Here is a 13,037-nt window from a genome sequence, read left to right on the forward strand (position 1 = left end):
GTTAAAGAGAGTTTGGACCGAGGTGCCCTGTGGAAGTGGCTAATGTGCCTAGAAGCCATAGTTTTAGCTAGAAATTTTCAGTTCTGGTGTGGGAGACTTAAAAATAAAAAATAAGGCGTGGTAGGGAGGAAGGAAGGGGGTGTTGAGTGGCTTTTCTCTGATCCCAGGTATTCCACCTATGACTAGACACCCCTCCCGGCCAGTTCCCTTGAGCCTTCTGGACACGGCGCTCCCCTGCCCTCATCATTGGAGGGCTCCGCCCCCCTCCCGCGGATCCGCCGACCTCAGCGACCTCCGCCTTCACTGGATGGCCACGCCCACACACGCACACCCCCGCGAATCGGTGGACCGCTCCGACCTCCCCCGCGCCGCGCGGCGGTGGGCCTGCCCGTGACGTCACAATGCTGCTGCTCAACCAGAGCGGCGTTAGGCAAATTTTAAACTTCCACTCCTGGCGGCGAAAGCCCAGCCGTGCGGAGGCAGCTACGGATTTCATTTTCCTTGTTCACTGGGTCTCGGCCGGGGCCAGGCCGGATGGCGGAGGAGGTGGCGGTGGCCGTGGCCGTGTGCGTGCGGGTGAGGCCCGTCTGTAACAGGTAGGGGCGCCGGGCCTGGCCGCGGGGGTGGGCGCTCCACACACCGCCTTTCCGATCTGTGGACCTGTGGACGGGAACGGAAAGGAAGCCAGCCCCATCCCGCAGGTTTGAAAAGCCAGAAGGAAAAGGAGGGGAGGAGAATAAGAGGAAGTCTTGGCTGTGCTGGCCTCTGGCTTTAAGTCCAAGTGCTAAAAAGGTGTTGGAAGTGGACATTGGAACACTACTACAGAATGGGGAATGTCCTGAGTTTAATAAACTCACTCGAATTTGGGGGAGAAGGTTTCTACATAAGGCAAACATGGTTAAAGGCAGGATGGTTGGAGAAGTAAGTCATTAGACCTGTGGAGAGATGACAGTTTGGGAGGGCCAGGATGGGTGTCAGGAAAATGAATGGAAAAATAGGTTAGTTGGTTAGTTAATGGGAAGGGAGACCCTAATCAGGTTGGTTGGTCAATGTGATACTTGGCATGTGTGTATGAATTTAGGAGAAAGTGTCATTGAAGAGAGAAGTGAGGTGATTCAAGTATCTTATGGCATATCAGGTATTTCAGAAATTTCAAGAAGGGTTTTTGGTTGTTTGCTTCTTGGTGTTTCGAGGTAGGTCTCGCTCTAGCCCAGGCTGACCCGGAATTTACTATGCAGTCTCGGGGTGGTCTTGAACTCATGGCAATCTTCCTAATTCTGCCTTGCGAGTGCTGGGAATAAAGGCTTACGCCACTACCCCCGGCTCCAGAAGGCTTTTAAGGGTGTAAAGCAAGAAGAACATAATCAGCCTTGCATTTTGTATCTATTCCTTACAATTTGGCTGGGAGTGTACACTTCATCCAAAAACTCCTTTGAGAAAGAGGTCACTAAATCCCACTTTAGCAGAGAAGCCTTCCGAAGGACATAATCAGTTTCAGTCTGTATCTGTTCCTTCCAGTGCAGGTACTTGGGTGGGAGTGAAGCACTTCATTTAGGAACTCCAATGAAAATAGTCACCAAACTACTTCAGCACTCAAGCCTTCCAAAGCAGACTTTTCATCCTTCTTTTATGTTTTTGCCATCTGTTAAAATATTCTTCACCACATGAAATATTTTCACTTAGCTTTATTGTCACGTGATTTCTGTGATCAATTATATTGTCTTAAAGTACATGGTTTTGTTTTTATTATTTTAGGGAAGGACTGGAAGAAGCTACTCATGTTTATTGGAAAACTGACAATAATGCTATTTATCAGATTGATGGGAGTAAATCCTTCAGTTTTGGTAAGCTTACAACAGCATCAAAATTAGCTTTTAAGAGTCCTAGTAGCCTCTTATCCCTGTAGTAAAGCAGGAACGTCAGGAGTTCAAGGTCAACCTGGACTACAAAAAGCAGGATTGGGGGCTGGAGAGATGGCTTAGCGGTTAAACGCTTGCCTGTGAAGCCTAAGGACCCCGGTTCGAGGCTCAGTTCCCCAGGTCCCACATTAGCCAGATGCACAAGGGGGCGCACGCGTCTGGAGTTCGTTTGCAGAGGCTGGAAGCCCTGGCACGCCCATTCTCTCTCTCTTCTTCTATCTGTCCTTCTCTCTGTGTCTGTCACTCTCAAATAAATAAATAAATAAAAATTTAAAAAAAAAAGCAGGATTGGTACCCAGACAGCCCTGAACCCCACATATAATCACTGCACTCTACTGCCTGTTGAAAATGATAGTGTTGCCAGGCACGGTGGCGCTCGCCTTTAATCCCAGCACTTGGGAGGCAGAGGTAGGAGGATCACCGAGAGTTCGAGGCCACCCTGAGAGTACATAGTTAATTCCAGGTCAGCCTGGACCAGAATGAGACCCTACCTCAAAAAACAAAACAAAACAAAAAAGATAGAGTTGAGTAGTTTTTGTTTATGAGAACTAACACATTAACCCTTTGAGAAGGGTATTTTCAGAAAAGAAAAAACTTGATAAAAATACTGTCTTTCCCTATCTCAAGCAAAACAAAAAAAGACATCAGAATAAGCCAGAAATGGTGGCCCAATCCTGTAATTCCAGCACAAAGGAGGCTGAGGTAGGGTTGCTCAAGGTAGACCTGGTCTAAATAGTATTAGATGAACTGGAGCTACCTAAGAACACAGACTTTTGGGGTAGTGGGGACATCAGAATTTTGGCTTACAGAGTAGAACCAGTGATAATGTAGAAAATCAGTCTTCAAAGCTCCACTTACAAAAACTTTTAGGACATGCTCCCTCAGAGCAGGTGTGATGAATGAAGACCATGCTAATGGAGTAAGGAAAAGGATTTAGCACTTTGGGTCCTTAAAAAGTGTGTGTTTAGGGCTGAAGAGATGGCTTAGTGGTTAAGCGCTTGCCTGTGAAGCCTAAGGACCCCGGTTCGAGGCTCGGTTCCCCAGGTCCCACGTTAGCCAGATGCACAATGGGGCGCACACGTCTGGAGTTCGTTTGCAGAGGCTGGAAGCCCTGGCGTGCCCATTCTCTCTCTCTCCCTCTATCTGTCTTTCTCTCTGTGTCTATTGCTCTCAAATAAATAAATAAATAATTTTAAAAAATTAGTGTTTATATTCAACTCTAGAATGGTTTGAAATTGTAAAGAAATATGAAAGGGTACAGTTGGGTCAATTATGCAATGTTTCTTTTCGGCCACCCCTCGTGTATTCTAAAAATGAAAATGTAAAAGTATAAGTCTTTATGGTATTGCCTGCTAGATATGCTGTTCTTTGGTAGAAATTTCTCATAGTGTGTATTCAAGAAGTGCCTGAAATTGATTTGTGTTGATTTTTAAGTCCATGTAATAATAAATGACATGTGTTTTCTATGGAAAAAAAAAATACTGTCTTAAATAAGGCACCGTTCAAGATCCTGACAATGTTATATCTTTGGGAAATTACTCATTCAGTGAAAACACAGTTGATTTCTTTAACTTCTGTCTTCTTTTTAGATCGTGTCTTTCATAGTAATGAAACAACTAAAAATGTATATGACGAAATCGCAGTACCGATCATCGACTCTGCCATCCAAGGCTACAATGGTTTGTATTCACCTTGTGCTGCAGAAGCATTTTAAGTCTTTGGGTCCATCCCGCAGCATTGTTAGTCTTACTCACTACAGGCTTATTTCAAACGTTTGTTTGTATGCTTTGAGCATATTTGTTTGTTTGTTACAGGTACTGTATTTGCCTATGGGCAGACTGCATCAGGAAAAACACATACCATGATGGGTTCAGAAAATTGTTTAGGAGTCATCCCGAGAGCTATACACGACATTTTTCAAAAAATTAAGAAGGTAATAATTTCACTGACTTCTTACAAAGATAGGTAAACTAATAATAACTGGATAGAAATTAGTGTCTTCCTCTTGTAATTATAAAAAAAGAAAAGCAGGCTTGAAACTTCCTTTTGATTTCTGTGTGAAAAGAAGAAAGGGATAGCACTGATTCACTTTTATCACACATACTTTATAAAGCTTAAACTTGTGTCATTCTTCCCATGGAGTCATGCAACAGGAATATTCTCAACAAAAAGTCAACTGAGTTAACTACTAAAGAATTCTTGTCCAAATGGTTAGTTCAGCATTACCACTAGAGATGACTAAGGAACAGTAACAGCATAGGTAAAAATAGAAAGAAGTCAGAAGGCCAGACTCCCCAAGCTCATTAATTAAGGCCTGGTTTTAAATGAACATTTTTGTTAAGGTAAAGTATTAGTATTTTATTTTGAGCCTACACAGTTGGATTGAGTTCTCTGTTCTTCATGATAGCATACTTTTATTATTTCTGCAATAGCCCTCTTGATTTTGAGTATTATTAATATATAACCATGGTTTTTGCTTGTTTCATAAAAATAACTTTCTTTTCCTCTGTAATATTAGAAAACAGACATGCAAGATTATGTTGTATAATTGGATGCTCTCTAATGTGTTAAACTATTTTTTCGTCTTAGCTTCCTGAGAGAGAGTTTCTCTTACGGGTATCTTACATGGAAATATATAATGAAACCATTACAGATTTACTTTGCAACACTCAGAAAGTGAAACCACTGATAATTCGGGAAGACATCAATGTGAGTAATAGAATTAAGGTGACTCCAACACATGTGCTTATTCACATTGTTTAGAATGATGTAAAATTTTTCCAATTCTGTTTTTTTTTTTTTTTTTTCTGTCTTTCTTTTTAAGTTTCTAAGTATTTGTGGAGGTCCATCTTTGAATCAGTGTGTGTAGTTTCAATGTATTAGCACCTGGAATATTTTGGTTTAAGTGCTGATAATAGAAAAATTGAATCAGGGCTGGAGGGATGGCTTAGCAGTTAAGGCATTTGCCTGCAAAGCCAAAGGACCCCGGTTTGATTCCCCAGGTCCTATGTAAGCCAGATGCACACGGTGGCACATGCATCTGGAATTTGTTTGCAGTGGCTAGAGGGCCTGGCGCACCCATTCCCTCTCTCTCTCTCTTTGCCTCTCTCAAATAAATAAATGAAATATATTTTTAAAAAAGAAGAATCAGGATAGAATCTGGTGTACTGTAACAAATGCAATTTTGTGAATTTTATGGATACATTGCTATTTTCTACAAAATGATGCTTCCTTTTTATTTATTTGAAGGAGAAAGAGAATTGCCATGCCAGGTTCTCTAGCCATTGTAAATGAACTCCAGATGCATGAGCACCTTGTGCATCTAGTTTTATGTAGGTAATGGGGAATCAAACTCCTTAGGCTTTGCAAACCAGCACCTTAACCACTGAGATATCTCTCTATCCCCTGCTTCCATTTTTTAATACTCACAGATGAACTCTACAATAAGTTGCAACTTCTTTTTGAAAAGCAAACTGACTGTTTCTCTCATCTTTCCATGATTAAACCATTTTTAGAGGAATGTGTATGTTGCTGATCTCACAGAGGAAGTGGTTTATACATCAGAAATGGCTCTGCAGTGGCTCTCCAAGGGAGAAAGTAAGACCATTAAGCTAAAATACAATACACTTGGACTATACTTGTTATCATTAGGCTGGGAAAAAGAGTGATGGGTGGGGTTTTTTTTTTTTTTAGTTTAATATATATATGCAGCAGAAATATGATTCATTTTTACAGAAAACAGACATTATGGAATAACCAAAATGAATCAAAGAAGCAGTCGTTCACATACCATTTTCAGAATGGTAGGTAATTCTTCTATATGTGATCTTTCTAAATAAGAATTAACTCATTTTTGACAAGTTCCCTTTTCTGTTTAGATTTTAGAAAGTAGAGAAAAAGGTGAATCTTCAAGTTGTGATGGCTCTATTAAAGTGTCACATTTGGTGAGTATTAATACACCATAATAAATTTCATACAGGCTGAAACAAGGCAGTTCAGCTGCTGGATGTTTGCTTTAATAAGAATTGTTAGCTAAATAAATGGGGGGGAAAAGACTAATAAGTTGGCAGCTTAAATGGCCTTATCAGTAGCTTCAAATTACTAGCCAAAATGTTTCAGTGAGAATTTAGGAGCCTGGAGAGATGGCTCAGTTGATAAAGTGCTTACCATACAGGGTGAGGACCAGAGTTCAGGTGCTCAGCACCCATTTATATTATACCAGATGGGACGGTGGCTGAGTTGTAATCCCAGCATGTGGGAGGCAGAGATAAGGAAGTCTCTGGGGCAAGTTGGCTACACTAGGCAGCTTTGGATTGAAGTAGGTGACTCTACCTCAGTAAATAAAGTGGAGAACAATTGAGGAAAATAACCAATATTAACCTCTGGCCTCCCAGTGTATATGCATCCACACACACAAGGAATTTCAGTAGAAATGCTTTCGTATGTCAGACTTCTGTCTCCTAATTTAGATGTGAAGTTTACAGGTGTAGGAGTTTTGTTTTTTTCCCCAGCTACTAATATACTTACGTAATTTAAAAACTAAACTTTTAAAATATTTATTTGAGAGAGAGATAGAGAATGGGTGAGTCAGGGCCTCCTACCACTGAATACGAACTCCAGGTACACACATCATTTTGTGCGTCTAGTTGGATTTCAATGGATATTGGGGGTGGGGGGCTTGCACCCCAAGCTGTCAGGCTTTGCAAGTAAACATCTTCAACTACTGAGCCATCTCTCCAGCCCTGTAATGTTCTTTTCTATACGTTTCTGATAATTTTAGTAATCTTAGAATTAGGAGTTTTTGTTTGCTTTACTTTCAGCTAATAATAATTTAGATTTGTGCAATCAAGAAAAAACTAGGTAGAATGCTTAAGACACATTCTTTAAGTTTTTTTTGGGAACAGTGAGAAAGTTTATATTATAAATGGTGAGAATTTTAGGGGGTGTTGTTTTGCTCTCTAGGGATCAACTTTAGAGCCTTGGGCATGCTAGGCAAGTGCTCTGCCCTTCAGCTAGACCCCCCCCCCACACACACACACAATTATGATTAGCATTATACACTATAAATCCCTTCAACTGAAGAGTAGCAGTATCCCATTCATGCTTATTAATATCAAAAAACAGGATAAAACCTTTCCTGTTTTATTTCTAACTATGACTTGTAGTAGTTCACTGTAATTTTGACATTTCTCTTAATTTATTTTTAATATTCTTAACATGTTTGGTTCTTTCCCTTATTCCTCTGACATATCATCTGTGCTTCTTAGATTCTATCTGAGCCAACCCAGGAGACTTCCTGTAAAAAGTCTTCTGGGGAAGAAGTCTTCCCCTCAGAGGGAGCTTTAGCTCTCGGGGGTGGTCTCATTTCTAATTCTGTCCTAGCCCCAGGAAGATGGCAAGATCCAGGCTCTCTTAGCTCTGCTCATTCTCCCTGCCTGTCTGTATCTTTTCTCCTACTCTCTTATCAAAGTCTTTGGCCTTTCTTCAGGTTCTTGCTCTCATGATTCTGTCAACATGTCTGTGTCATTGACTGCCCAATCCTTATTTGGTCTAATTTGTCTGACTTCTAATTCATATCATCAGAAAGACTACTACAATTCGGTATCGATTATCTGAAACTTCAGTGTATCTAGAACTAAATGAATTTCTTCCCACCCTAGTCACTGTTCTTTTTTTCCCATTAAAACCAACATTCTGGCCAAGTGTGGTGGTGCACATCTTTAATCCCAGCACTCAGGAGGCTGAGGTAGGAGGATCACTGTGAGTTCAAGGCCACCCTAAGACTACATAGTGAATTCCTGGCCAGCGTAACCTAAAGTGACACCCTACCTCAGAAAACCAAAAAAGAAAAAGAAAAATTGTGCACATAAGCAGGAAAACTTTAGTTAAGTTTAACTCATCTTTTTGTGCATTTCCTTTTGTCTGTTGGTCACATGTCTTCATTATTTCATCTTGGTACATTCCTGTGGGTGCTACACTATTTAAGTGATCATGTCTCTTGAATCAGACCTTTGTGATTCAGTTTTCCTTTCATCAGTCCATCAGACAGACTTCTGAGGGTACTAAATACTGCTTTGTTAGGTCCCAAATCTTAGGAAAGATTTGGCCACTTTTAATCACTCTCAGTTTACTTCCTTCCATTTCTTTCTCTCTAAAACATGTCTGCTTATGACTTCTTGCTCCCTCTCTAATAGCTTCTTTCACTCATGCTGCCTTCGTTACTGCTTTGCCTGTGTTTGCATATCTGAATTGTCTATGGTAGATACTTTGTAAGATCGATAGTTTAGAGGAGGGAGTATATAATTACTCACATGTTCCTTAAAAATCTCCACAGAGAAATAAAGCTCTAACTTATGTAAGACATTCTGAATATATACTGAGTCTTTCTCACATTAAGAGTAGAGTGCTAGGCTTTGAGATGAAAAGAAAGACAAGAGCCCTCTCTTAAAGAGAGGTGGGTTCCGCCGCTGCCGTCCTAGGCCGTGCTGCCTCCAGCTTCCTGTGTCCTCTGCTGTGTGCTTCTACTGGCTTTCCTGCTGCCACTCTCACTCCTCCGTTAAGGGCCACAACTGATCCTTGAGACAGCTGAATAACACTGTGGTATTCTCAGTCATAAATCTTTCAGTGTCTTGGTGTCCTAAGCCATGTTTTTTAAATGTTCCTTCAGTAAGTTGGAATTTATGACTTCAATTTCCTCTCCTAAAAATTCATTTTCATCTGTCTTACAGAATTTGGTGGATCTTGCAGGCAGTGAAAGAGCTTCTCAAACAGGAGCCGAAGGTAATGAGAACTACTAGGTGTCTTCCTATTCTTTTATGACTTCAAAGTGCTACTTGGCACATTTAGAAGCTGATAAAAGTAACAACAATTTGTATGTTAAGTTTTCAAATAAGCCGGACATGGTGGCATACACCTTTAATCCCAGCACTCGGGATGCGGGATACAAGGATCGCCATGAGTTTGAGGCCACCCTGAGACTACATAGTGAATTCCAGGTCAGCCTGGACCAGAATGAGACCCTACTTTGAAAAAACCAAAAAAAAAAAAAAAAAAAAAGTCTTCAAATATAAGTTAGCATGTGTGTCTGGTTAGCTATTTACTTGGAACTACTATAGAATCAATTTAAAAATTATGTGACTTCATAGAGTTGTAAAGCTGGGAAGCCCATGAAAGTACAATGAAAACCATCTAATTTTTTTTTTTAATTTTTTTATTTATTTATTTGAGAGTGACAGACACAGAGAGAAAGACAGATAGAGGGAGAGAGAGAGAGAATGGGCGCGCCAGGGCTTCCAGCCTCTGCAAACGAACTCCAGACGCGTGCGCCCCCTTGTGCATCTGGCTAACGTGGGACCTGGGGAACCGAGCCTCGAACCAGGGTCCTTAGGCTTCACAGGCAAGCGCTTTAACCGCTAAGCCATCTCTCCAGCCCTAAATTTTCTTAATTAGTAAGGAAATAAAAAAAGTAGAGTGAGGCAGCTTTCCATTTCTAACATACTGATTTTAGGAGTCTAGGGTACATCATGTACAATTTTCTTGACACATCTTTTAAATATCTTATTTGCAAGCAGAGAGGGACAGAAAGAGACAGACAGACAGTGAGAGAGACAGAGAGAGAGAGAGCATGGGCACACTAGGGCTTTCAGCCACTATAATCAGAACTCCAGATGCCTGCGCTGCTTGTGCAATTGGCTTACATGGGTACTGGGGAATTGAACCCAAGTTGTTAGACTTTGCAAGTAAGTACCTTAACTTCTGCAGTGTCCCTCAAGCCCTTGGCACATGTCTTTCTCTTGCAAAATTCATGCAGACTGATGTTAATTAAAGATCATAGGTAAACATGCTTAGCACTAAAAAGAAAAAGTACAGCAACCAAAATCCAAGAAAAATCTCATTCTAGTATGTGAAAAATAAGATTGCAGAGCATGCAGCTGTATCCATACAGGAGAATTTCAGTGTTGATACCAGATTTAACTAAGACCTAATTTTTCATCACAAGACTGTTCATTTACTTTTTATTACTTTTTATTGATTTTTATTTTTATTATTACAGGCCATTCTCTATACATGTAATAAAACACAAGGAAAACAATAATAGCTGGTAGAATACAAAATTAACAGATATAACTTTCCTAAGGAAAAACCAGCTTTTGCTTTAGTTGACAAAGACTCCATTTGTAATGACTTAGAGATGTGATATCTAGGAACAAACTAATTTAATGAGTACAAACTTGAAGGATATAATTACAGACTAAAGTAATAGGAAAGATACCTTAAATATAAAAATGAAAAATGGAAAAAATATCAAACCTGTGTATATTCTAGATTTGAAATAATCTTAAAAACAAGATCAAAAGTACATTTTTGTGTTTGAATGAGATGTGATTTTGAAGTGTGTATGGAAAAGTAACGTACAAGTCTCACCAGATAAGGTTCTGAAAATGAGCCATGAGTAGAACTTTATCCCCCAGAGATAATAAAACCTATTACGATGTCATAGTAACTAAGCCAGCATACTCCTGGTAGATGAACCCAATGGAACTGAATGGAAAATACAGACGCTTGAAGTGTACACATAAACTAGCACATTGGTAGGCTGAGGTAGGAGGATTGCAAGTTCAAGGCCAGCCTAAGTTACATTGTTAGATGCTATCTCGTAACAAAAGGATGGAGAGAAGGAAGGAAAATACAACATGTATCCTAAATATTTAAGAACCTTGGATTGGAGAGATAGCGTAGTGTTGCAGTCAGGTTCACCTTACTGGTAGAAATCACCTGACCAAGAGCAGCTTGTGGGAAAAAGAGATTTGTTTTGGTTTGCAGGCTCTAGGGGAAGCTCCACGATGGCAGGGGGAAATAATGGCATGAGCAGAGGGTGGATATTACCCCCTGTCCAACATAAGGTGGACAACAGGAATAGGAGAGTGTGCCAAATGCTGGCCAGGGGAAACTGGCTATAACACCCATAAGCCTACCCCCAACAATACACTACTTCCAGGAAGCATTAATTCCCAAGTCTCCATAACCTGGGAATGTAGCATTCAGAACACCTAAGTTAATGGAAGACACCTGAATCAAACCACCACACTTAGGGTTTAAGGTATTTTCCTGCAAAGCAAAAGGACCCAGGTTCGATTATCCAGGACCCATGTAAGCCAGATACACAAGGGGATGCATCCGTCTGGAGTTTGTTTTCAATGGCTAGAGGCCCTAGCAACAACCATTCTCTGTCTCTGTCTCTCAAATAAATAAGTAAAAATAAATTTAAAAAAAAAAAAGGAATCTTAAAGTCCTTCAAATTTGTGATAGCCATTTGAAATAAATTAGATTACATCATAGTCACATACCAAGGAATACATTTTGAGCAGCTTGAAGAATTTGTCTTACAAAGAGCCATGAAAATTATTAGACATTAGTTTGCATACCTACTACACTAAGTACAGAAACTGAAAAGAAAGACTAATAGCTGTAAAACCCAAGGGAAGGTTTAGAACGGTTCAGGTTGCACAATGCTTGCATTCATGCCAAGCACTAAGGAAAGCTTCTGCCTCCCGCAGGAAGATGTGATGCAGAAGGTTCCCCTGCTGCTTCACTAGAGCCACTGGTCATCCACCAAACCAATCTATCACGCATCTGAACATGAAATAATAAGGTTTTTGAAAATATTTATTTCTTTATTTGCAAACAGAGATAGTCTGAGCGCTTGCTAGGGCTTTCTGCCACTGCAAACAAACTCCAGACACATGTGCCACTTCGTGTATCTACCTTATATGGATACTAGGGAGTCAAACCAGACTGCAAGCTTTAAAAACAAGTGCCTATAACCACTGAGCCATCTCACCCACCAAGAAACATTTCTGGTTAAGTAGAAACTCATCATTAACTGGTGTAACTGAAACATATTTGTTCAAAATGTTTGGCATAATATTTTTTTTATAGGATTAGTAGGTTGGAAAAGTACATCCCTTTCTTTGCAGCCTTAGGTAATTCAGGTAAATCCATATGGTAGTGTTCTGTGATAACAAAATAAATAAAAATCCTTACTAATGTGGAAATTTTTCTGAGATATATTGTCCAGGGAAAAAGCAAAGTACAAAATAAAGTGTGCAGTCTATATGAAAAAAAACAAAGGAAAAATGAATGTGTATGGATTTGCACTTGGAAAAAAATCTCTGGGGCTGGAGAGATGTCTTAGTGGTTAAGCGCTTGCCTGTGAAGCCTAAGGAACCGGGTTCGAGGCTCGATTCCCCAGAACCCATGTAAGCCAGATGCACAAGGGGGCACATGCATCTGGAGTTCATTTGCATGTGGCTGGAGGTCCTGATGTGCTTATTCATTCATATTCTCTCTCTCCCTCTCTCTCTCTCTCTCTCTCTCTCTCTCTCTTGCTTTCAAATAAATACATAAATGAAAATAAACAATTTTTTTTTAAAAATCTGGAAGAGTGAGAAAAGAAATGATAGTGGTTTGTGCAGAACAAAAGCTGTTTAAATGGGAGATGAAGTAGGAGGGAGCTTTCTCACAGGGTACATGTTTTCTTTCTTATAACTTCTTGAATCATGTAAGCATATTAAGTTAAAATTTTTTTAATTCATACTGGCAGTTAAGGCACTTGCCTTTAAAGCTGAAGGACCTGGGTTCTATTCCCCAGAACCCACATAAGCCAAATGCACATGGTACTGCATGTGTCTGGAGTTCCTTTGCAGTGGCTAGAGACCCTGGCATGCCCATGCTGTCTCTTCACCCCAATGAATAAGTAAATAAAAATAAATTTAAAAATCGAGCTGAGGATATGGCTCAAGGATCCACATAAAACCGGAAACAGTGGCATGCATCTAGAGTCCCAGTACTCCTTACTCCAACGTTGGGAGGTAGAGACTCTCATGGACTAGCTGGCCAGGTGTACACAGGAACAAACAATGCCTCAAACAAGGTAGAAGGTGAGGATGGATGCCAGAAGCTTACCTCTTAACATCCACATACACATAGGCACATCATACACATACACTAAAACAAAAATAACTAAAATAAAAATGACTAATTTTGTTGGGAGTCCATGATTGCCTTTATGTAAGGTTTACTTAAAAATCAGATTTGAGGGCTGGAGAGATGGCATAG

General features: G+C 40.2%; 1 protein-coding gene across 4 annotated transcripts in view; it reads left to right on the plus strand.

Annotated features, from left to right (window-relative positions):
* Positions 1-419: 419 nt before the first annotated feature.
* The window catches only part of LOC101597910 (centromere-associated protein E-like), a 69,415-nt gene continuing 56,797 nt past the window's right edge, over positions 420-13,037 (plus strand). For all 4 annotated transcript variants that reach the window (XM_045143200.1, XM_045143203.1, XM_045143202.1 and 1 more), the window contains exons 1-9: positions 420-596; positions 1,756-1,844; positions 3,509-3,598; positions 3,734-3,852; positions 4,509-4,628; positions 5,435-5,516; positions 5,655-5,722; positions 5,798-5,863; positions 8,648-8,699. In XM_045143200.1, coding sequence (XP_044999135.1) covers positions 535-596; positions 1,756-1,844; positions 3,509-3,598; positions 3,734-3,852; positions 4,509-4,628; positions 5,435-5,516; positions 5,655-5,722; positions 5,798-5,863; positions 8,648-8,699 — 748 coding nt within the window. In that variant the 5' untranslated portion in view covers positions 420-534. The remainder of the gene's footprint in view (positions 597-1,755; positions 1,845-3,508; positions 3,599-3,733; positions 3,853-4,508; positions 4,629-5,434; positions 5,517-5,654; positions 5,723-5,797; positions 5,864-8,647; positions 8,700-13,037) is intronic.

This window comes from Jaculus jaculus, chromosome 2 (genome assembly GCF_020740685.1).
Source record: "Jaculus jaculus isolate mJacJac1 chromosome 2, mJacJac1.mat.Y.cur, whole genome shotgun sequence".
Taxonomy (NCBI): Eukaryota; Metazoa; Chordata; class Mammalia; order Rodentia; family Dipodidae; genus Jaculus; species Jaculus jaculus.